The sequence below is a fragment of the Oreochromis niloticus genome, linkage group LG1, assembly GCF_001858045.2.
Source record: "Oreochromis niloticus isolate F11D_XX linkage group LG1, O_niloticus_UMD_NMBU, whole genome shotgun sequence".
In the NCBI taxonomy this organism is placed as follows: Eukaryota; Metazoa; Chordata; class Actinopteri; order Cichliformes; family Cichlidae; genus Oreochromis; species Oreochromis niloticus.
In genome coordinates, this window is record NC_031965.2 from 31,584,549 (window position 1) to 31,604,510 (window position 19,962).

Below are 19,962 nucleotides of genomic sequence, written 5' to 3' on the forward strand. Positions count from 1 at the left end.
CTGCCGCTACAGAGTCCTGCGAAGTCAACATTCAACCAAATATCCTCTCTCTCTTCTTTACAGAGGTGTCTGCTTTTTTAACAAATTTTAAATTTAAGTTTTAAGAAAGACCTCAATATTAACCACTGTGTTTTAGAGACACTTTACTTCACCCGTGTTGAAGAATACACTCTGATGGCAATATATTCTGCCAACTCATTACACAAACCATTCAGGGTAATTTGTGGAGGGTTCTGCTCCAGTTTACTACATTTTTGCAGAATAAGACAAAATAAAAGTCTACTAAAGTCTGCATCCAGAGGCTGGAGAGTTGGCACGTGGCATAATTGCACAATTTCCAAGTAAACTACCATATTTATATTTATTCATTGATTTGGCTTTGTTTTGTATTTGATACTTTTCCTTCTCTGCCACAGTTTGGTTATAAGCAGGCAAAGAATACAGTGAGTAAAATCTCTGCAGGTGATTGCACAAATATACTTTTTAATGTTTGTGATTTCAGAAATATTGTTTTTCTTTTTGTGATGTCTTGCACAACCCAAATAACTTTTTACATTTAGAAAAATATTATGGTTTATGGCTAAAAAATGTCTTTGCATAAAACATCTCCAGAATTTCTTTGGCTTATCATGGTTAGCTGCATATAGAACACATATGTCTGGGTCTTAAGGCACTGATTTCAATCACTGAAATAATGTTATGGAAAAAATTACAATAAAAGTATACCCAGTGCATTAAAATCAAAATATAGGGATCATTTAAACACATCATTATGCAACACTCCAGGTGTATTAAAGGGTTGCTGATGAATACAGTCAACAGTTGTCTGATGTCAGTTCTAAAACCGAATCTTGATGTAATCCGAACATGTAACAAGCTGTTACTTCAGGTTTTTTCTAATATTGCGCCACTTGCAAATTTCCTGGCTTCATAAAGGTGCAATACTACATTCTTTCTTTTCACCATGAACTTTCTCTTGTTGCATGTGTTTATACTCACAGTACTGCAGTTGGACATGTCTTCTAAGCATCTCGATTTTTTTTTTTACTATTCCATATATTAAAGGAAAATGGACATTCTGTATATGATTCAGGCGTGCTGAATTATCGATACATGTAACCGAGTGTGGCTTACATGTGCTCCCTGTATTTGTATGTGGCTTAAGAGCACTTTAGCTGACAGTGATTTCTCCAGGTGAATGATTATTATCATATGTTATTTTAAAAGGGGTGAGGGGGGGGGGGTCATGGCAAATGGCAGTTGTGCAGGCTTGGGTCCGTGATTGAAGTTTATTTCAAAGGTTATGTCGCCTCCTTCCGGCTGAAATGGCGGTCGTACCCATAGACACGGGTATTACCACCGCCGCACCGACAGGCGACGCTGCATTTGTATCTGCCTCTGGTGAAATTTTACTTCCGCTACCACAGTGCTCAGCCACAGCAGTTGGCCGCCGGTGCAGACCAAAACATAGACAATGGGCAAGAAGCACAAAAAGCATAAGTCCGAGAAACATGGATATGAAGGTATTTCATCCCACACAGTTCAGCTGCTTATCAGAATAAACCGTTTTTAAATTTTAAATTAACTCGTAGCCCCTGTGTTTTTGTATCGTACCACAGTTAGCACGACAATAGAGCTAGTTGGTAAACTAGCTTATTGCTAAACTACCTTCCCGACTTAGTTATATGGACATCTATACATGTTTCCATCATTTTTTTTAATGGAAAATAATAATACTGAGGTGGTGATGTGTGAATACAATACATTTTTCGCTAGACCTGCAGCGTAAGTTAAATGACTTCCGAGTTAGTTATTAGCGGCTATTGTTTCTAGCTTTCCTAAGCTGCCGTATGTTCTCACTGTAGTCATACACCATTATTTTTTATTATTAATCGGTATTTGTTTGTACAGAATATGGAGACAGACCACTGAAGCTGGTGCTGAAAGTGTCCGGAAATGAAGTGACGACAGGAAGCTCGAGCCTTGACACTTTTTATGATGAACAGCCGGCTGACTTTGACAAACCCAAAGACAAGAAAAAGAAGAAGAAAAAGGATAAAGAGAAAAGCTTTGGGTCACCAGAGGAGGAAAAAGGGAAGAAGAAGGTAAACATCATATCTGTTGTTATAGATAATTTGCCATATAATGTTAAATATTTTAAGGGTAGTGTGTGTGTGAATTTAATGTATGTATGTATGTTTGTTTGTTTGTTTGTTTGTTTGTTTTAGGTAACTAAGAAGAAGAAAGGGCAGGATGCAGATGGAGATGATGACCGGGAGCAGAGCAGGACTCCTATACGTTCAGAGATTGATAAACAGGAAGGTAATGTTAAATATTTTCTAAATTAATACCAACACTTATTCTCAAAGTTGTAGAAAGAATCTTAAGTTATCTTGCTCTTTCCCACAGAAAAAGAACAGACTCCTCTGCAGGAAGCTTTGAATCAGCTCATTAGGCAGCTCCAAAGGTGCAGCAGCATTTATCACCTATTGATCAGGGATAATTGTGCACTTGCATTTTTATTTATTGTTTAAATATTTGACATTTAGCAATATCTATAAATAATGAGGTGAGCAACTCACCGCATTAGGTAATGATATTTCTGTGACTAAAAACTGTTTGTGTCTTCTCTGCAGGAAAGACCCGAACGCGTTCTTTTCATTTCCAGTGACAGACCTCATTGCTCCTGGTTACTCTGCAGTCATCAAGCGTCCTATGGACTTCAGTACAATGAAGGACAAAGTAAAGAAAGAGTGCTACCAGTCACTGGATGAACTCAAGGTACATGTCTGTGTTACTGCCAGTTGTACTATCGCATTCAGTTGGAAGAAAGAAATTAAACCCTTCTTTCAAGTATAAAGACACAGTTCTTGTAATTGCTGATACTCTAGCTTACTGTAGGACACACTGACCTGGTGCTTATGGAGGGTTCCCATCCACTAATGATACTTGTTTTGGGTGAAAATTCAGTAATTTTTCCTTCTTAATATATGTTCTGATAGGTGATGTTTTTTGCCTGTCTTTGATGACAAGTAGCTTCAGTGCAATTTGCAGACTATACTTCTTTGTTTGATCAAACTGCTAAAACTGAGTGACCTTTTTTGTCAATGATGTCTTCATCTTATTCAAAAAAATTTAAATCATGTTAAAATCTTAAGCATTTTTTTTTCCCCTAAAGGCCACATTTGGACACATTTTTAGTGTGTTTTAACTAACAGAAGCTGTTGTATTTGTCATGCTTTAAAATGTTACATGTGTCATTGATGCAGGTTGATTTCAGGATTATGTGTGAAAATGCCATGATTTACAACAAACCTGAGACAATCTACCATAAAGCAGCACGGAAACTGTTACATTCTGGAATGAAGATCTTGAGCCAGGTATTGTGACCTCGGACCGTCATTTTCTTTGACCTCTTTTTCTTGGGGGTAATTTGGGTTCATCAAGTTTTAAAAATTAAGAAGCTTTATTTTAAAACTGCACATGGTAACAGAAAACTTCAGTTTGAAAGCCCCCAAAATATATTATTTAAAATTATTTCAAATAATTTTTTGTGGATCTAAATTTTTATAAAGCCTAATGTATGACAAACTTTGCAGTAATTTTAAAGTTGTAATTACGATTTGTGTCCACATCAGCTGTTGTAGTTTTTTTGTAGACATCTGTCAGCAATAAAAAATGGACACAAACATACTGTATGAATATGCACAGATTTTTCTGTTACAATTATATAACCATAACATTATTTGAATGGCACTTTTTAAAACACATAGTTCCATAGTACTACCCAGCATACAGACAGAAAATGAAACATACAGTCTTACATTCGTTCTTACATACAACGGGCAAACATTTTAAGAAAAGTTAACATATAAAAATTTGCTGTCATCAGTCTTTTAAAACAAGGAAGTGTGTACCAAATTTTGTGAGCTGCAACTTCAAAAGCTTGGTCGTCTCTGGATTTAAAATGGAAGAGTGTGGAATAGTTCACAGACTGTAATCAGATGATCGGAGAGGCCAGTTGTTGGAATGTGGAGTCACTAGCACTGTTATCTAGACAGGAGCCTGGCCATGTAGGGCTTTATGTGTTTTTAATAATATTTTAAAATTAACTAAAATGTTTTGTTTTTGTGAGCAGCAGAGCTGCTGCATTCTGGACAATTTGAAAACAGGCTCTTAGTAATCTAAAGATCCACATGAAAAGTGAGTTACAATAATCGAGACAGGAGAAAAGTGAATTATGTACTAAAAGTTCCAAAACAGCACTCAAATAAGGACCCAGGTGTTCTCTACTGATAAATAGCCTGCTGTAAAATAATCTGTGTAAATCAGGCTGCTGTAACCTTGCTTTAGGAACAAAGCAACAGTTGGGGGCAGCAGATGCTCACAAACTCAGCATCACAGACAGTTTTCTTCTCCTTGGTTATTTTTTTTCTCTTTCTTAAATCCAAGTAAAAAGCCTTTTTTTCCACCTTCCCTAATAGGAAAGGCTGGACAGCCTGAAGCAAAGCATAGATTTTATGGCTGGTCTTGACCCTTCTGCCAAACAACCTTTGAAATCTGAGGAACAAACAAGCACCTTTCTGGACCAGAACAAGGAGGGACCTGCGACTACAGACAGCAGCGAGAGGTCACAGACACCCAGCACTCCCAGGTCCTTTCACATGTTGACTTTGCACACGTGTCCTTAAGCCTTGATGCCACATTTAAGTGTAGCTTGGAGAGCCCAGACTGCAATTCATAGAGGGATTTTAATAATACTCCTGACCATACTGTCAATATTTTAACCCCTTAAAATTACAGTTGGCCTGACACAATTACATATTTGTAAAATTAAAAGAGTAGAAGGTTTCACATTTGTATCAGCAGAACTGAGAAATACGAAGAGATGCAGCATGTGAGTGGAAACAGTTTCCCATAAGTGGACTGTGTTGATTTCCGTGAGCTTGTTTTCCACTGTGGAGCTGGAGGCTGAGAATGTGGGGAATGCCTGATGACATGCTGGGGCTTGTTTTTTCTTGGCTATCATCTTTTACAGCTGTGTTTTAACTTAGTGATGTAACAGAACCCGTATGGTGACATTATGCATTTTATTATGACTCACTATAAGAGGACGAGCCCCAGAAAGCCACGTAGTAGGCTGTTTTTCATTCAGTTACCTTTTATCTCACAAAATATGCTGTCTCAAAATCTTTATTGTGTTTGTTGACGTCACAAAAGCACACAGGTAGATTATCAAAGGAATGAAAGCAGATTGTGGGCATACAATGAACAGAAACACTCCTGAAAATTTCCTCTCTGCTGTGTGTATACTTTTTGTTGTTGCCACAAAGTACATTCACGGTCATGGTGTGTCATCATCTGGCATCTTTCAATTTGCTTTTCATTTGCAGACAGGACAAAGACTCTAAGGACGAAGCAGCAAAAGCAGAGAAAGAGCTTGAGGAAATACGCAAGGTCATTGAGGAGTCTGGAGGAAAGCTGTCCAACAGAGTGCTGCAGTCTGATGTGAGAAAGCAGGGTTAAACACAAGAACACGCTTTCAAACTGATATATCTGATCTTTTAGATCATAATGTTTCAGATGGCGTCATGGTATTACAGGTCTCGTTCTCCTAAGCATGTTCTAAATTACTTTGTGGAATGACTTGCTCTTTTGGGAAAATTTTAAACAGTTTTCACTGATTTAGACAAAATTTCCAACACTAAACACATTATCACTCAGTATAACGCATTTTGCACCATGGTTCACTTGTGATGCAAAATGGTAACCATGGAGGGCAGCTGTTAAACTCATCTATGTAGTGTAATTTCTTATGCACAACAACTCCCAATCGTTTACACTTAAGTGCGGATGTAATTTAACTCGCTTTAGAGTACATAGCCAGCGAGAGCTTGCTGAAAGTTGAAAGCAGTAATTGAATGAAATGATCTGAAGGGTAGATGAGAAAGACATGGAAGAGCAGGATCAAGAAAAGTCATTGCAGATTAGATAAGAAAAATCTAATATGAGACATGTATTAATCCTTTTAGATTTCCATTACATGTAAATTGTAAATATTTACTTATGTTTTCAATTTTTTTTCTCGGTGAAGGAAAAAAGTAAGACAAAGCGAATCAACTAACCCCAGCAGATCCTCGTTTAACCCCAAAGGGCCAGATTTACTAATATGTTGCACCAGAAAAAAAAGTACTCTCAATATTTACAAATGGACAAAATTGTAAGAGCTGTAAACTTTTTGAACTTGAGCGCTATTTGGCGATTGCGCTCACTCGCTATTTTGCCCCATTTAGGAATTTTGGCCCATAAAGTTGAATCAAGATATACTGATGTTTCCTTTTATTAATAAACAGATCATAGTGGAAGAATAGTTTCTGTTTTTTACTTTACATTTTTGTAATTTCTTTAGAATTACAGAACAGCTGCATAAGGTTGAAATGACTTGAGTTACATGTTCTGGACACTGTGTTTTTAGTTTTGTGATGTGGTATGTAATCAGTGCTCGCTAGTGTTATTATTTTTACAGGCTGTGTGTGCAGTCTGTGACCACAGAGATTTAAAGCATGAATAAAAATGCTTTGCCGCTTTTGTTTTGCCAAAATAGCTTTGGCACTCTACTTTAAAAATTAGGCTTTGTGTTTAAAAACCAGTAAGGGCCCCAGTTTAAAACATATCCACGCCTTCTTTTTTGTTTCAGACTCTGGAGACGATGTTGTAGATTCAGTGATGGTTATTTATCTGATGTCCATTGTGTCTTATCTAATTATTTAACTACAATCCAATAATGTAATATTTTCTCATTATTTTTATTCCTCTTTCACTGAGCTGTGGTTTTACAATTCATTTGTTTTGTAGTTGGAGTTTGCAAGGCGGAAGTCAGATGGCTCCACTACTCTGGCTATCCTCAACCCAGCAGATCCCTCAGCAGGAGGTGAGACTATTTTGGAACTATAAAAGAGCTCAATTAGACCAATTATTACAATTTGCCACAGCGGTGGATGTTCATATTGAATATGGCTTTAATGTAAAAAGATCAGCACATACACCATTAATCCCTTTAGGCCACAAGTGCAGGCTTGAATTTTGATTCAAAGGGGTTTATGTAGGACAACCAATCAGAAGGAAACAGCTTAAAGAAAGAGGAGCTAAAACAGTCTGTTTTCAGTTGGAGTTATACTTCTGTGTTAAATCTAGATCACAGATACATTACAAACGCAAATTGTTCTGAAACCCTAGAAATGTAACTACACGACTCCATCACTGCAGCCCACACAGTTATAAATGAAAACACCATCAGCTTCTGTCGTAGGCTCTGGCCGTGGATGAACTGAGAGGCTTCACCACTCTTGTAAAGTCCAAAAATACAAATATAGAAGCATAATATATCCACTTTAAATAACAACATTTTATACACAAAAAAGTGAAATATAAGTTTCCTTTGGCTTCTTTGATTTTCATTTCTGTAAACTATGACTGTGGGAAATTTTAATGGTTGATTAGTATTTCCAGACCTATAAAAGAAATGATGATGCAGCCACAGAAATGAGGGGGAAAAAAACTGTGTTTGCTGTTGCAGATGTGGGTTATTGTCCTGTGAAACTCGGCATGATGTCCAACCGGCTGCAGAGCGGTGTGAACACCTTGCAGGGCTTCAGGGAGGACAAGAGGAACAGGATCACTCCAGGTATGGCTCTACCTTTATGTTTCTCCATATTGTTGATATCAGAGTCTCAAAGGAAAGACAATAAATTATCTGTGTGCGGCACTTTCCACAGTGTCCTACATGAACTATGGGCCATTCACCTCCTACGCGCCAACCTACGACTCCAGCTTTGCCAACATCAGCAAGGAAGATTCTGACCTTATCTACTCTTTCTATGGAGACGAGTCCAGCCTCCAGGGCTCAGACAGGTATGAACAACGTGTCCGTGGAAGGACCCGAGCTCTGTGGCTTTTACGCAAACCATCAGCGAGGCATTCCTCACTGATTACTTTCCAGATGTTCCTCTTTTTCCACTGGATTTTCTGTGTCAGGAGGAGGTAAGCTGTAAGCGGAGCCTCACCCTGATTCCAACCCTTCATCTCTTCGTACACTTCAGTTTCATCTTGTTTCTGTTTTATTCTCTCATGATGTTCATGCTCATAACAGGTTGGGTTCGTTTTATGATGAAGGTTGCAGCCAGTGCGGACCATTAGTTATCCATGACTGAATTTTAATTTAAATTTTATTTGTCTACATAATTTTTAGGTGAAGTTTAAGGAAATGCATATATATGGTTGATCTTTAAATAATTCAACTGAAAAGTTCAGTAAATGCAAGGTGATTCAAAGAAAAAGAAAAAAAAAAGGGGGTAAGCAATTAATTTTTCCAAGGGGCCATGGGAAACTGGGACCGGTGCAGTTCTTCACAACACCCCCAGTTTCTCATGTGGCCCCTTGGGAAAATAAATTGCTCACCCCTTTTATAAAACCTAGTTTATGTTGGCCATTCTCATGCTTGTGAAGGATGAGCACTCCAAAATCAAAGGTTGACAAACAGACCGCATATGTCACATAACACCAATATTGTGACCATTAAATACTGGAGTCTGTTTTTTTCTTTCCCCCCAACCTAGGAGCCTCAGTATTCAACAGTGGCTGTCAAGTTGCACAGACTCTTTTTTTTGCCATAAATATTGTATTTTTATGTATGTTTTCCTTGCAAAATATAAAGAAATGAAGAATGAATTAAGGCTTTTGCACAGTACTATATGTATTTAGCTTATTGTTACCACATGCTCATTGTCTCTTGTGTCTATTTTTTCCTCTAAACGGAAAAGCACAGTATGATTTTGTTTACAGATTAATGAAAATCTGTAATTACCATTAGTAGCACATCCTTATTCAACTGGTTGTGTAGGAGGTGCAGTTATTTTTCCACCAATTTGCAGGAGTGTCAGTATCAACTACTTGTCATTATTCTCAGTCAACAAAATGATTCAGACTTTTACACCGCTGCTGCATAGGAAATAACTGTAGTAAAATTTTGTTTGTTTGGTTGTTTGGCAGCTTGTCAGAGTTCCTGGCCAAATCAGAAGAGTATGTGTACAAACTGGCAGACAACTTCCTGGATGCAGTGACAAACGGAGAGCATTCAAGAATCCTGAAGGACACCGAGCAAGTAAGCTTTTTCTTTGACGTCATTTGTTGTTTTTTGTTTCAGGACATGAAAGTCTTCCAGTTGACTAAATGTTTTTACTTTGCTTTGGGGGTTGTTTTGTCATTTTTTCCTCCAGCAAGTAGAGCAGCTGTCAATTATACAAGAGGACAAGGATGGCATGGAGGTGAGAGAATCTGGAGCTGAAACCCTGATCAAAAAATGTGCAGCATGTAATAGAAATGTCCGTGAGGTGTCGAGTGACGAGTGCCAGCATTCGCTATGTAATACAAAACCGGAGCCACTCATCCTCATCAGCACTGCTTTTGAAGCTGCTGCTGTTCAGTGCAAAGCATATCACGTGCTCCTCCATTATACCCCATGGATTTAATTTGTGTTATAGATGGCCTCAGCTGATGACTGCTGCATCCACCAGCTGTGTCAACATAGCAGGGGCCTGGCGTAAGGATGGAAAGAACATTTCCTTTTAAAACACAGCAGTGCTACATGCTCAAGGCCCGCTGTTGGAGAATTTTGAGAGGACTGTTTTCCTCTACTGCCCACTGACTGAAGCTGAATCGCTCCTCAGAGCAGTAGAGGAAACCAGAGCAGGGGCCCACCGTCAGACACACAGCGGCCCTCTGTGCTAGCTTTTTGCTGTTTTTGGCCGCCCTCCAGTTTACCCTCATCCCCTGCTCGGGTGTTGCAGCTTTTGATTAGGCCTGATTTTATTGTAGTGAAGAAGTAGCATGACAAAAGAAGCTTCAAAAGATTGTGATGTTCCCTTTATCTCCAGTGTGGAATGCATTTTTCTAATCTAACTAACCATGTTGTTTCCCCTCTGTCTTTGGTAGGTAGCTGACCCCCAAGCATCTGACAGACTGGATTTCCTGCGCTCTGCTGCAGGCCTGCAGATGACTGAGGAGCTTTCTGAGGGTAAAACGTCTGACTTTCTTCTGTATTTAAAGTTGCAGCTAATTATACTTTTAGGAATGATCAGAACATCTTGAAGTCTTTAAAAATGTTTAATTTGGTTCCTTTAGAAAGCACTATAAACACATGTCATGAATGTTTTTCATGTTTCAATGATAAAAACAAGCTAATCAAGATAAAACGGTTGTTGTGCTGAATTCTGTTTTGCAATCATGCTCTTGTTTTGTCATTCAGGCACCTCCACTTTACCTTTTTTTTTTTTTCCCCACCCAAAAGCCCAAATTACATTGATGGGCACATTTAGTTCATCTTTTGTCACTGCCCCCCTCGCCTTTAGCCCTGGATCTGTGTTAATTACATGATCAAAAACTTGTGACCTTAGTAGTTGTGATGAAAATTTTTGCCAAACCAGGCACCTAGTGTTCTACATCTACATACAGATGTAGATCTACATCCACAGGAAACTTTCAGTCACTACAACCCTGACCCTAACAATTCTTAAGTGGTTCAGTTCATACCTGGGCTTTTGGTTGTTTTTTACCACAGGAAACACCACTTGATCATAAACATGATCATCAAAATACTAAAATTTACCCGGAGAAAAAAAACCCATCTTTAAATATCACAGCACTCACCAGACTACCAGGATCTAGCTGAGCATTAACATCCTAAAATGGATATTGTGATAGAGCATGATGGCATTATGATACAAGTTTGCAGACCTTCAGTTCTCGTGTCATAATTCTTACAGTCCCAATTTTTTGCAGGATCTTTATCTTTACAATTAAACGTACCTTTGGATGAATGCTGTTGCTATTTAAATAAAACTGAGATGACAAAGCCAACACGGGAATGTATTTTTTCAATTATTCTGCATGAATGCACTGTTAATGTCCCCACTGGCTTCCCATCATTCTTTGATGGTATGACAATCAAAAAGGGATTTATTTTCCTTCTTAGTGGTATTAATTTTTAACTCAGCAGAAATATTTTTAATGCCTTTTCTTGATGGCAGGAAATAAGAAGAGTTGTGGCACTATATGCAGCTTAAGGACCTGCCTCGTGCTGTTGCGAAGAGAAATGAGAATCAGAAAAATACAAGTTCACATAGTATTGGGGATATGACCAAAAAATCTGTCATGGTACTTTTTAAAATTCATGGCCATTATTTATTATAATATTTGTTCTCCCTACGTATACCTTTATGTAAGCGTACCGTGGCTCATTGTTCTGTCAAGATTGTATATAATGTAAACATTTTAATGTCTAAAACTGTTTGAGTGACATATTAGCTGTCCATCATCCTATTATGTTTCCTTTGAGATCTTTCTAGAGTTCTTCTGTCATCAGCTTTCAGCACCTTCGAGTATTGATGTAACACGAGAACTCGGGGGTCTGTGTCAGGGCTCAGAAACAGTGGATATATTGTGTTAGAAATGATTGGGGGGGTACCAGAAGGTAACTGGAGGAACTCAGAGGAAGTATTTACTCGCTGCGTGTTCTCCTTCCCTCACACAGAAGCCCTGAACATCCAGCAGAAATTGGACGAGACTACAAAGCTCCTGCGCAACTTGCAGGAAGTTCAGAGGGAACGTCTGAGCGCCAAGCAGCCACCAAACATGATCTGCTTGCTGGCCCCGACTGCCAAGGAGCTGGAGCTGGGTAAGAGCCTCATAGTGCATGGGCGTCTTTGTTCTTCCACTGAAGTCAGCTGTAGAACTCGAACAACACTTCATTTACCTCAGTAGCCTGCATCCTTCACAGGTGTGTTAGACATTGGCCTGATTCAGATCACTGGGAGCCCCTTTCCAGAATATTTTTCTTTAAAAGAGTGAACCCAGAGGAAAAAAAAAAACACATTTTGATGTAACCTGTGCCAAAATTTGTCTTCTTTAAGAGACACATTTTGTGGAAAAGAACTTTTATGCTGAATGGCAATACGTAGCTCTCTATTTTAGATGACTTTATAAAATTAAAAAGAGACCTTTAATTTCATAGGCTATATTTACAATTAGTGGGGTTTTCAGATAAATGGTTGTCCTTGATCACCATTTAATACTTTTGTGTTTAAAATAACCTTTTTACTCAGTAAATTGTTACTTAGGATGATGTGACTTCATGCATTGCTGAACTGAATTGTTACATGCTGTAACAAGTAGTGTTGTTCTGATAACTTAAAGAGTCAGCCTTGTGGAATGCCAGCCAGGCACCAGCCAATCAAATTAAACCGAAGGAGCTAGTTACTTATTCAGTTCAGCATCAAAATGTAGGCGACTTTAAACAAAAAAAGGTCAATTACTGTAAGTACAGTCAGCCACACTAGGCTGATTATCTTACAACAGGACAAGAATGAAATGTTTTGTTTTTTTTTTAAATACAATTTCGCAAACTTGCCCATCTGTTGACTCACTGATTTAGGATGATTCATTGATTGCTTCCTTTCCACGTTGGAGCATTTAAACCATATATTTAAGCCACTTCCAGCTATCAACATGTATCAACATATCAGCTGGTTTTCCTGAGGTCACTTCCTGTAAAGTGACATTTTGTAATGGATGTAACAGTTCTTAAGAAATGTGGTTCAGTTCATGTTTTTTTTCCTTTCTTTCTCTCACTCGCTGTTTGTACTGATAACTTAATAGTTAGTCATGTAGAATGCCAATACAGGCACCAGCCAATCAAATCATGTTAAGTGTAAAGACAGGAAGCTGTTTCTTTATTCAGTTCAACATTAAAATGTAGGATAATTTAATTAATATAATAACAAGGTTAATAGCAGTTCCGTTATCTTGTCTCGAGTGTTGTCACCATGATAAACATGTCAGCAGCATGCTCCTGCTATCACATTTAATATTATTAGCCATTTCTCGATACGTCTGTATCTGTGTATATAACAGTTAATAAATGAAAATTAAAGTAAAGGAGAGATGTGAGAAACACCCTTCAACTATGAGTGTTGCCTGTTTTGCCCACCAGAGGACACTCTGTTGCCAACATGTTTGGAGCTGCAAAAACAAACAGCAGCTGATCCAAGTCAGAGTATCAATAGATATATAGATTTAAAAAAAAAAAAAACAGACGTAGGCCTGGTAAATACAACCAGTCCTACATCTGTTTTTTTTTTTTTTTTATCTGCTTTTTCTTAATATCTTAATTTCCTGCTGTCTTCATGTTCATCCTCCTACCTTTACAGCTGAGAAAGTGACATCAAACTTGGCTGAGCTGACTAGTCAGGTGGCCCCATGTGATGTCAGCAGTATCTACGGCATCAGGAAGGCCATGGGCATTGCTGCCCCTCCAGACCCACCTGAGCTCTTCATAGACCTCACTACAGGTAAAAGGCAGTTTCTCTTAAGTTGTGTGAAATGCAGTATGTAACCTTAACAAAAAACTGAAAATTTCAGACGAGAACTTTTCCATGTTTTCAGTGCAGGACACGGCTGAAGCCATGGAGACCAGTTGTCCAGATGTTCCAGTCATCGCTGTGTAATGAAATTCCAAACACTCTCATTCAGTGTAATAACTTAAGTTTTGTACAAAAAGTGCTTTTTGTGTTACATTTGTATGCTTTTCAGCCAATAAACCTTTTTTAATAAAAACCAACAACCTTGGCTCTTGTGTAACGCTGCGTGACAAACTGCAGACTTAAAACATTTATTACATTCTGTAACTGTACAAAAGTCAATGTCACATTTGTTCACGGAAAGGCCAGTACATTATTATTATTGTTGTTAATATTATGTAACCACAATTACAGACAAAATGTTGGTCTTAGAAGATAAGGCCACAAGACAAGTTTCAGAGGCACAGAAAGTGATCCAGATCAGTTTAAGTGGTCTCTGAGCTGGGGCCAGAAAAACATTCACAGCAGGCAGGTTGTTAGATCAAACAGATCGAGGACATCGAAGAGAGCGTCACAGATACCCTTCATCGCAGCATATATGGAGACAGGCAGGCAAAGATGCTGAAAATGGATTTCTTATCTGAGCAGATTAAACACTTACACAGATGGCATACATAAAGAAAATGTATTTCCTCCTGAAACACAGTACATATCTTAATATTAAATTATTGTTCCTAAGGCCAAACAGCACAGCTGGAATTCCTATAAGGTCACATAAAGACCACAAAGTGATGGAAACCTAATCTTAATCTGCTTCAGGATTTGCAGTTTAGCCACAAAGTAAAGCTTACTAGATTTACTTCTATAGATGGGAGCAAGAGAAGTTTCCCTGTCTTCTGTACAGCTGGTTTCTGACATTGAAACAGCTTAACACATTTATGTCTGGCTCATTACACAGTAACAGCAACGGTGTCCATCGCCTCTCAAACCGGAACCCATACAAGTTTCAAATTCAGATTCAAACAGAATCCACTTGGGATATTTCCACCCTCTATTTTTTGTTTTAAAGGACCAAAATGGTCATCCAAAATCTCAATTGCATTTGGCTTTAGTACAATACACGTTTTTTTCTATCACGTAAGATTACAGACATGGAAAATAGTACAAAAGTGATCGATCACTTGTGTCACTGTGTTTGTGACTAGAAAAAGATGGTGATTGTACATACTGACCATCTCCTCAGTCATCTCCTGATCCAACCATGAGATGCTGAGTGTTGAATGCAATATCCACCACACAGCAAATAAGCAGTTCCTTTAAAAATCCTTAATTCAGCAACATCACAGGAACACAGCTATCAGGTCCGCATGTCTGACCAGCAGGAGTCTGTAAACCATTTTGTCTCCAGTTCTTTTTGCAGCATTGACCTGGCTTCAGCTCAGACCCATACCTTGCTGCTTGCTCATATCGGTGCACACAAAGAAAGTTTTGAGCTCCCCTTTCCCCTTCACATTGATTAGTCCTCGACACTCGCACGAGTAGCCCAGATCCTGCAACACGAGAGACGTTTCCTCTGTTACCTGAAAGCAGGCAAAGCAAACGGAAAGGAAATTGGATTAGCCCAAATTCAGTGCGAGACCTTCCTTGCAGCAAAATCATTTTCCTGTGACTACATTAAACAATACGCATCTCAGGTGGCACTTTGCCTCTGCTAATGGCTTTGATTCCCAAGTAATTTACATATTTTATCAAGTTAAAGCATGAATAGCTTTTGATCTGCCAATAAATGTGATACAGAGCATAAAGTGCAATTGGAAGAGGAAGAAACAATGTAACGGTTTTCTCAGAGGATGTTCTCGTGGCTGGTTAAGGACAGGCGGAGTTTATTTTTGCAGCAGTTGAGATAGATAAGGAAAATAAAACCCGAGTCCAGTTCGAAATGGGATCTTTTGTAAATCCAGCGATAGCTATGTTGAGATATGCTGTGTGAGAAGTGACCATTTGACCTTACAGAACATACCTGGATTTTTCCCAGCTCTCCAGTGCTCTCCATTCTGCTGGCTACATTGACCGTGTTGCCCCAGATGTCATACTGAGGTTTCCTTGCTCCGATTACTCCGGCTATCACTGGGCCATGATTAATTCCTGTGGAAGGAAAACAACCCCCCGATATGTTAAAGTTTAATGCTGTATTTTATAATGAAGTCTGTAAAGTTCATGTGCAGAGTTTACAGAGGTAAAACGGAATGAAAATCTAAGACTGAACAGGAAAAATATTTCATCTACTGAAGGCTGAGGTGACAGAGGATCAGAGGTACCAGAAAAGGTGAAATATTAGGAAGAAATTAAAGAAACGTTTTAATGCATTAATACAGTGCTGTTAGTTTGCAACCAGTTTATAATCAAGGCCATTAGACCACAACAGAAATTTTCTGAGTAGCCCATAAATTTTTAAAAGAAAAGCTTTTGTGCAGCAGATGCTGAAGTACCTGACTAAAAGACACAGACAATACTGTAACTGCTCTTAAAGACATGGTGAGTCTAAAACAGTGTAGGATTTGCTTTTAAATGGAAATCACAACACGATGAAAACATGATAGAAATGTAAAAGTTCACAGTAATTATTAAGATGTTTCAGTGCAAAGACTTCACAACTGATCACACTACTGAATGAAACAAATCGAGAAATTCTGTGTATTTTAAACCAATATAAAACAGAACCTCTACTGTCTAACTCTGATAAATGCAAGACTATGGGCCCCGGCAGAAACAAGCTTCAAATCAGCATACGCAGGTATTCTGAATCAGATGGATTCAAAATATAATATGAACCTTTTGAAAAAACACGCCTACTGGGTTTTAATTTTATTCAAGTGTTAACAATTTTTCTGAAATGCCTGCACTTGTTATTCTGATCTTTCTGACCATCTCCTTCCTTTCATTTTTGTTCTGCTTACCCAATCCAGGGTCACGGGGTGGCTGGATTGGGTAAGCAATCCAGTTTTCTTGCCATGTTTTCTTTTCGTTTTTAATGACAAAGATAATGAATGCACGTGAGGCATACATTCACATACAGAAGACTGTGAAGCAAAACAGTGAAGCTACGATTCTCACTAAAATTTGGTAGAAAGACTGGAAAAACGTTCTCTGGCCTGATGAGTCTCGATTCCTGCTGCAACATTCAGATGGGTCAGAATTTGGTGTAAACAGCATAACAGCAGGGATCCAGCCTGCCTCGTACAGGCTGTTGGTGGAGTACAGGCTGTTGGTGGAGGCATAATGGTATGGAGTAAATTTTCTCGGCACACTTTGGGTCTCATCTTTTGATCCCATCTTTTGACAAATGCTTCCACCAGGATAGTGTTCCATGTCACAAAGCTCAAACCACCAACTGATTTCTCAAATATGACAATAATTTCACTGTACTCCACAACTGGCCTCTACAGTCACCAGATTTCAACAAAACAGAGCACCTTAGGAATGTGGTGGAACAGGAGATTTACGTCAACAAATCTGTAGCAACCGTGCGATGTTATCATGTCTATATGGACCAAAATACTCCGAGGAATATTTCCAGCAGCTTGTTGAAGGAGTCCAGTCCAGCACTATGCATGAAACTCATAAAATGTGTGGTGACCCTATACTGGAAGCGAGGCTCTCAACAGGCATCAAGCCTTATTCTGCCTTGTCGTCAGTCGTTTTAAACTATTGTTTTAACTTGTAGTGCAAAGCTGTTCACAACATTAGGTGACTAACGGGAAACAAATCTTCTAATCAATGACTGTACTCAGGCTCTGAGTGCATTAAAGAGAATGTATATCTTTTTAATAAACACACAAAGGAGGTTTTAAGGTGATTGCACACAGCCACTGATAAGGAAAAATGATGCCACTCAATTAAAAATTTCACTGTTTGTACTATGTGCATTTTTAACTCCAAAAATGTAAATGTTTTGATTGTTTTATCATAGATGTCAGGACTGTAGACACAAAAAGCGGAGGATGATGTTTGTCAGACTCTCTAAAAGGTTCTGGCTCTATATTTGAGTAAAACATTCGCTTCCTGCTATTTGATGGACTAAAGCGGCTCATAGTAACTGATCCGTATTGGTAAAAGGAACCACATAGAAAGCAGTAAAAATAAAAGGAAAAGATGCATCTGAAATGATGGGCTCTGTTTCACAAAGCTGAATATGAGAGCTACTGATAGTACTGGACAATAAACCCAGTACATCCTGAGGTGAATCGGTAACATTTTGCATGTTTACCTACACGTCTTACCTCTCCTAACTGCACAGGAAGATCCTTGTACAGCCTAAGGTTTCTGCTTGAAATTGGCTGCACACAAAAACTAAACTTGCCTTTACAGCGTGATCACTTTGAAATTAGGCTGAAAGAAACATTTTGTTCTAACGGTTTTCAGTTTTGTGACCTTCTGAAGCTGTGCTGTTACTTGACCCGGGCTCCACAGCTCTGCTGGTATGTGAAAGTGATGTTTTTAAACCAGAACGTCAGTGAGGTAGTAGCTTCAGGATCCATCATAATCAACAAGTTATTGCCGATAAGAAAGGCAAATGTGACCTTAAGGTTTGAGTACAGTTCGGATGAAAACCCAGTAAGTTATCACAAGTCTCACTAAATTCCAGTTTCCTTGGCATGGCATTAGCTCGTTGTCTCTTTAACATGCTTAATGTGCTGCAAAACAGAAATTGCTTCGCAGCAACAATCTTTTGGCCCATTTTCTTTAAACGACATAGTTTATTCCATCTCCAATCACTCTTAAAACTTTCTGTAGTCAGCATCAACACTCATTTTGTTGCACTGTGTGCGCGCCAGCTTCTTAGTTTTATATGTGGACAGCATGCGTGCCACTGTGTAGATCACAGCTACAACTAGCTAGGATAAAGTTTACTAAGAACCCAGATTCAAAGTTACAAAAGGGCCAGATTTCACCTGTGGGCCTCGATTTTGAGACATTACAAAAACAACATTTACAAACCATGCAAAACTCTTAAAAATCTTAATCCAGAAAAAAGCCCCAGTGTTTACAAAGGTAAAACTCAGAGCAGGGTATGCAATTGAAATGCTTATATTTACATGTACATGTTTTACCCTGCATGATGTACTCTTCTAGTCCTATATGTATGCAAGCGGAAGTTAACTGGCATAAGATCAGAGTCCCTTCTATCATATGTAGAGCCTATTCAGCTCTACACAATAGAAGCATTATTGCTTCATTAAATCCCAGATTGTCACTAAGAAAAGAGGGTCTGCGGGAGAACTTACTATGGCCAATGACATTTCTCATATAGCGTTCTTCTTTTTATTTTTAGGGTAACTAGGAAAAATATTCCACCACACTACAGTGGAGTAATTTATGCATGGCTCAACCTGATATAAAGTGGGAACTGCTTTAACACAAAGAAAATGCCTCAAATGTCGCTTTATGTTTATGAATTAATCATCATGTAACTCCAGAAATTCTGTGACTATTTTTATAGGCATGAGCTTTTAACAACCTAATAATCAAGTGTCAGTGAATGCTAGTACTCTCGCTGCAAGAACAGTACATGAATGCCAATCATGTGCTGAGTAACCAAGGAAACCTGTGCCAGCCTTAACAGAGATGGAGGCTGCACAATGCAGTATTTACTGAATTAAAGGTTTATGCACACTCACCCACACGAAGCCTGAAGCTATTGAAGGAATGTCTGTTGATGCCATCTAGCTTGCCTATCAGAGCGATGGCAAACTCTACCATGATCCCTATCTGGGCGTGTTGCCGTTCTCTGTCCTAAAACAACACAGAGTGATGTCAGTCCGCAGCCTAATTATGAGGTTTGGTCATGGCTTGCTTTAAAACAGTTAAAGTTAAAGCCCGACCCTGGTCTGAAGTAGGGCTGCCACGATTAGTTGACTAGTCACGATTACGTCGACTATTAAAATCGTCGACGACTAATTTAATAGTCGACACATCGTTTGAAGCTTTGTAAGATCCCAAAGACGCAGGAATAAGTAGTAGGATTTAAGAGTGTAATAACAGACTGAAACAGAAGATGGCAGCACTGCATGTACAAGGATGCCAGCTGCCGTTAAACCCCGAAGAAGAAGAAGCTGCGTCCCAGAATTCATAGCGCGGCCCTGCTCAGTTTTCAACAATGGCGGCAGCTAGTTAGTTTTAATATCACTCTTTTTATTCTTTCTGGTCACAAAATAAACGTTTAACATATTTTCAGGCGAGAATGTAGCTGTGTAAACCTCAAATATCTGCTCAGTTTATCAAGACATCACATATTTTCAAAAGCGCTCCGACGTTTTCGGAGACTTCTGTTACCCACCAGCTCGATAGCTAGCCGGGGTTGAAGGCTCACTAGAGCCGGTGAAAACACCGGACTCCCGGCAAATCGTTTTCAAACCCACCGCCGTCTTTCGCTACTCAGGTTAAACATGATATATAAGTCACTCAGATAACTTAAAAATGATATTGTTTGGCTTTTTTTTAGTATTTTATTTGTTCCTGAGTAAATCGGTTTGGCTGAGATTAAAGTTAT

At 38.7% G+C, this 19,962-nt stretch overlaps 2 protein-coding genes across 4 annotated transcripts in view; one reads left to right on the top strand and one right to left on the bottom strand.

The window, feature by feature from the left end:
- The first annotated feature begins 1,369 nt into the window (after window positions 1-1,369).
- Window positions 1,370-14,066, top strand: brd7 (bromodomain containing 7). Of its 2 annotated transcripts, XM_003437665.5 has the most exons (17): window positions 1,370-1,523; window positions 1,912-2,105; window positions 2,229-2,322; window positions 2,410-2,467; window positions 2,637-2,781; window positions 3,270-3,380; window positions 4,485-4,654; window positions 5,394-5,508; window positions 6,856-6,931; window positions 7,577-7,684; window positions 7,776-7,911; window positions 9,049-9,160; window positions 9,276-9,323; window positions 9,991-10,072; window positions 11,588-11,731; window positions 13,263-13,403; window positions 13,498-14,066. In XM_003437665.5, exons 1-17 carry the CDS (start codon window positions 1,475-1,477, stop codon window positions 13,557-13,559), a joined length of 1,845 nt encoding a protein of 614 aa, XP_003437713.1. In that variant the 5' UTR covers window positions 1,370-1,474; the 3' UTR covers window positions 13,560-14,066. The 2 variants fall into 2 exon arrangements, with proteins under 2 accessions (XP_003437713.1, XP_013126645.1); XM_013271191.3 differs by lacking the exon at window positions 9,276-9,323.
- The window catches only part of adcy7 (adenylate cyclase 7), a 64,069-nt gene continuing 57,791 nt past the window's right edge, over window positions 13,685-19,962 (bottom strand). For both annotated transcript variants that reach the window (XM_019360464.2, XM_005447656.4), the window contains 3 exons: window positions 19,091-19,205; window positions 15,433-15,557; window positions 13,685-14,992 (listed from right to left, as the gene is read on the bottom strand). In XM_019360464.2, the coding sequence (XP_019216009.1) occupies window positions 14,846-14,992; window positions 15,433-15,557; window positions 19,091-19,205 (387 nt within the window). In that variant the 3' untranslated portion in view covers window positions 13,685-14,845. The remainder of the gene's footprint in view (window positions 14,993-15,432; window positions 15,558-19,090; window positions 19,206-19,962) is intronic.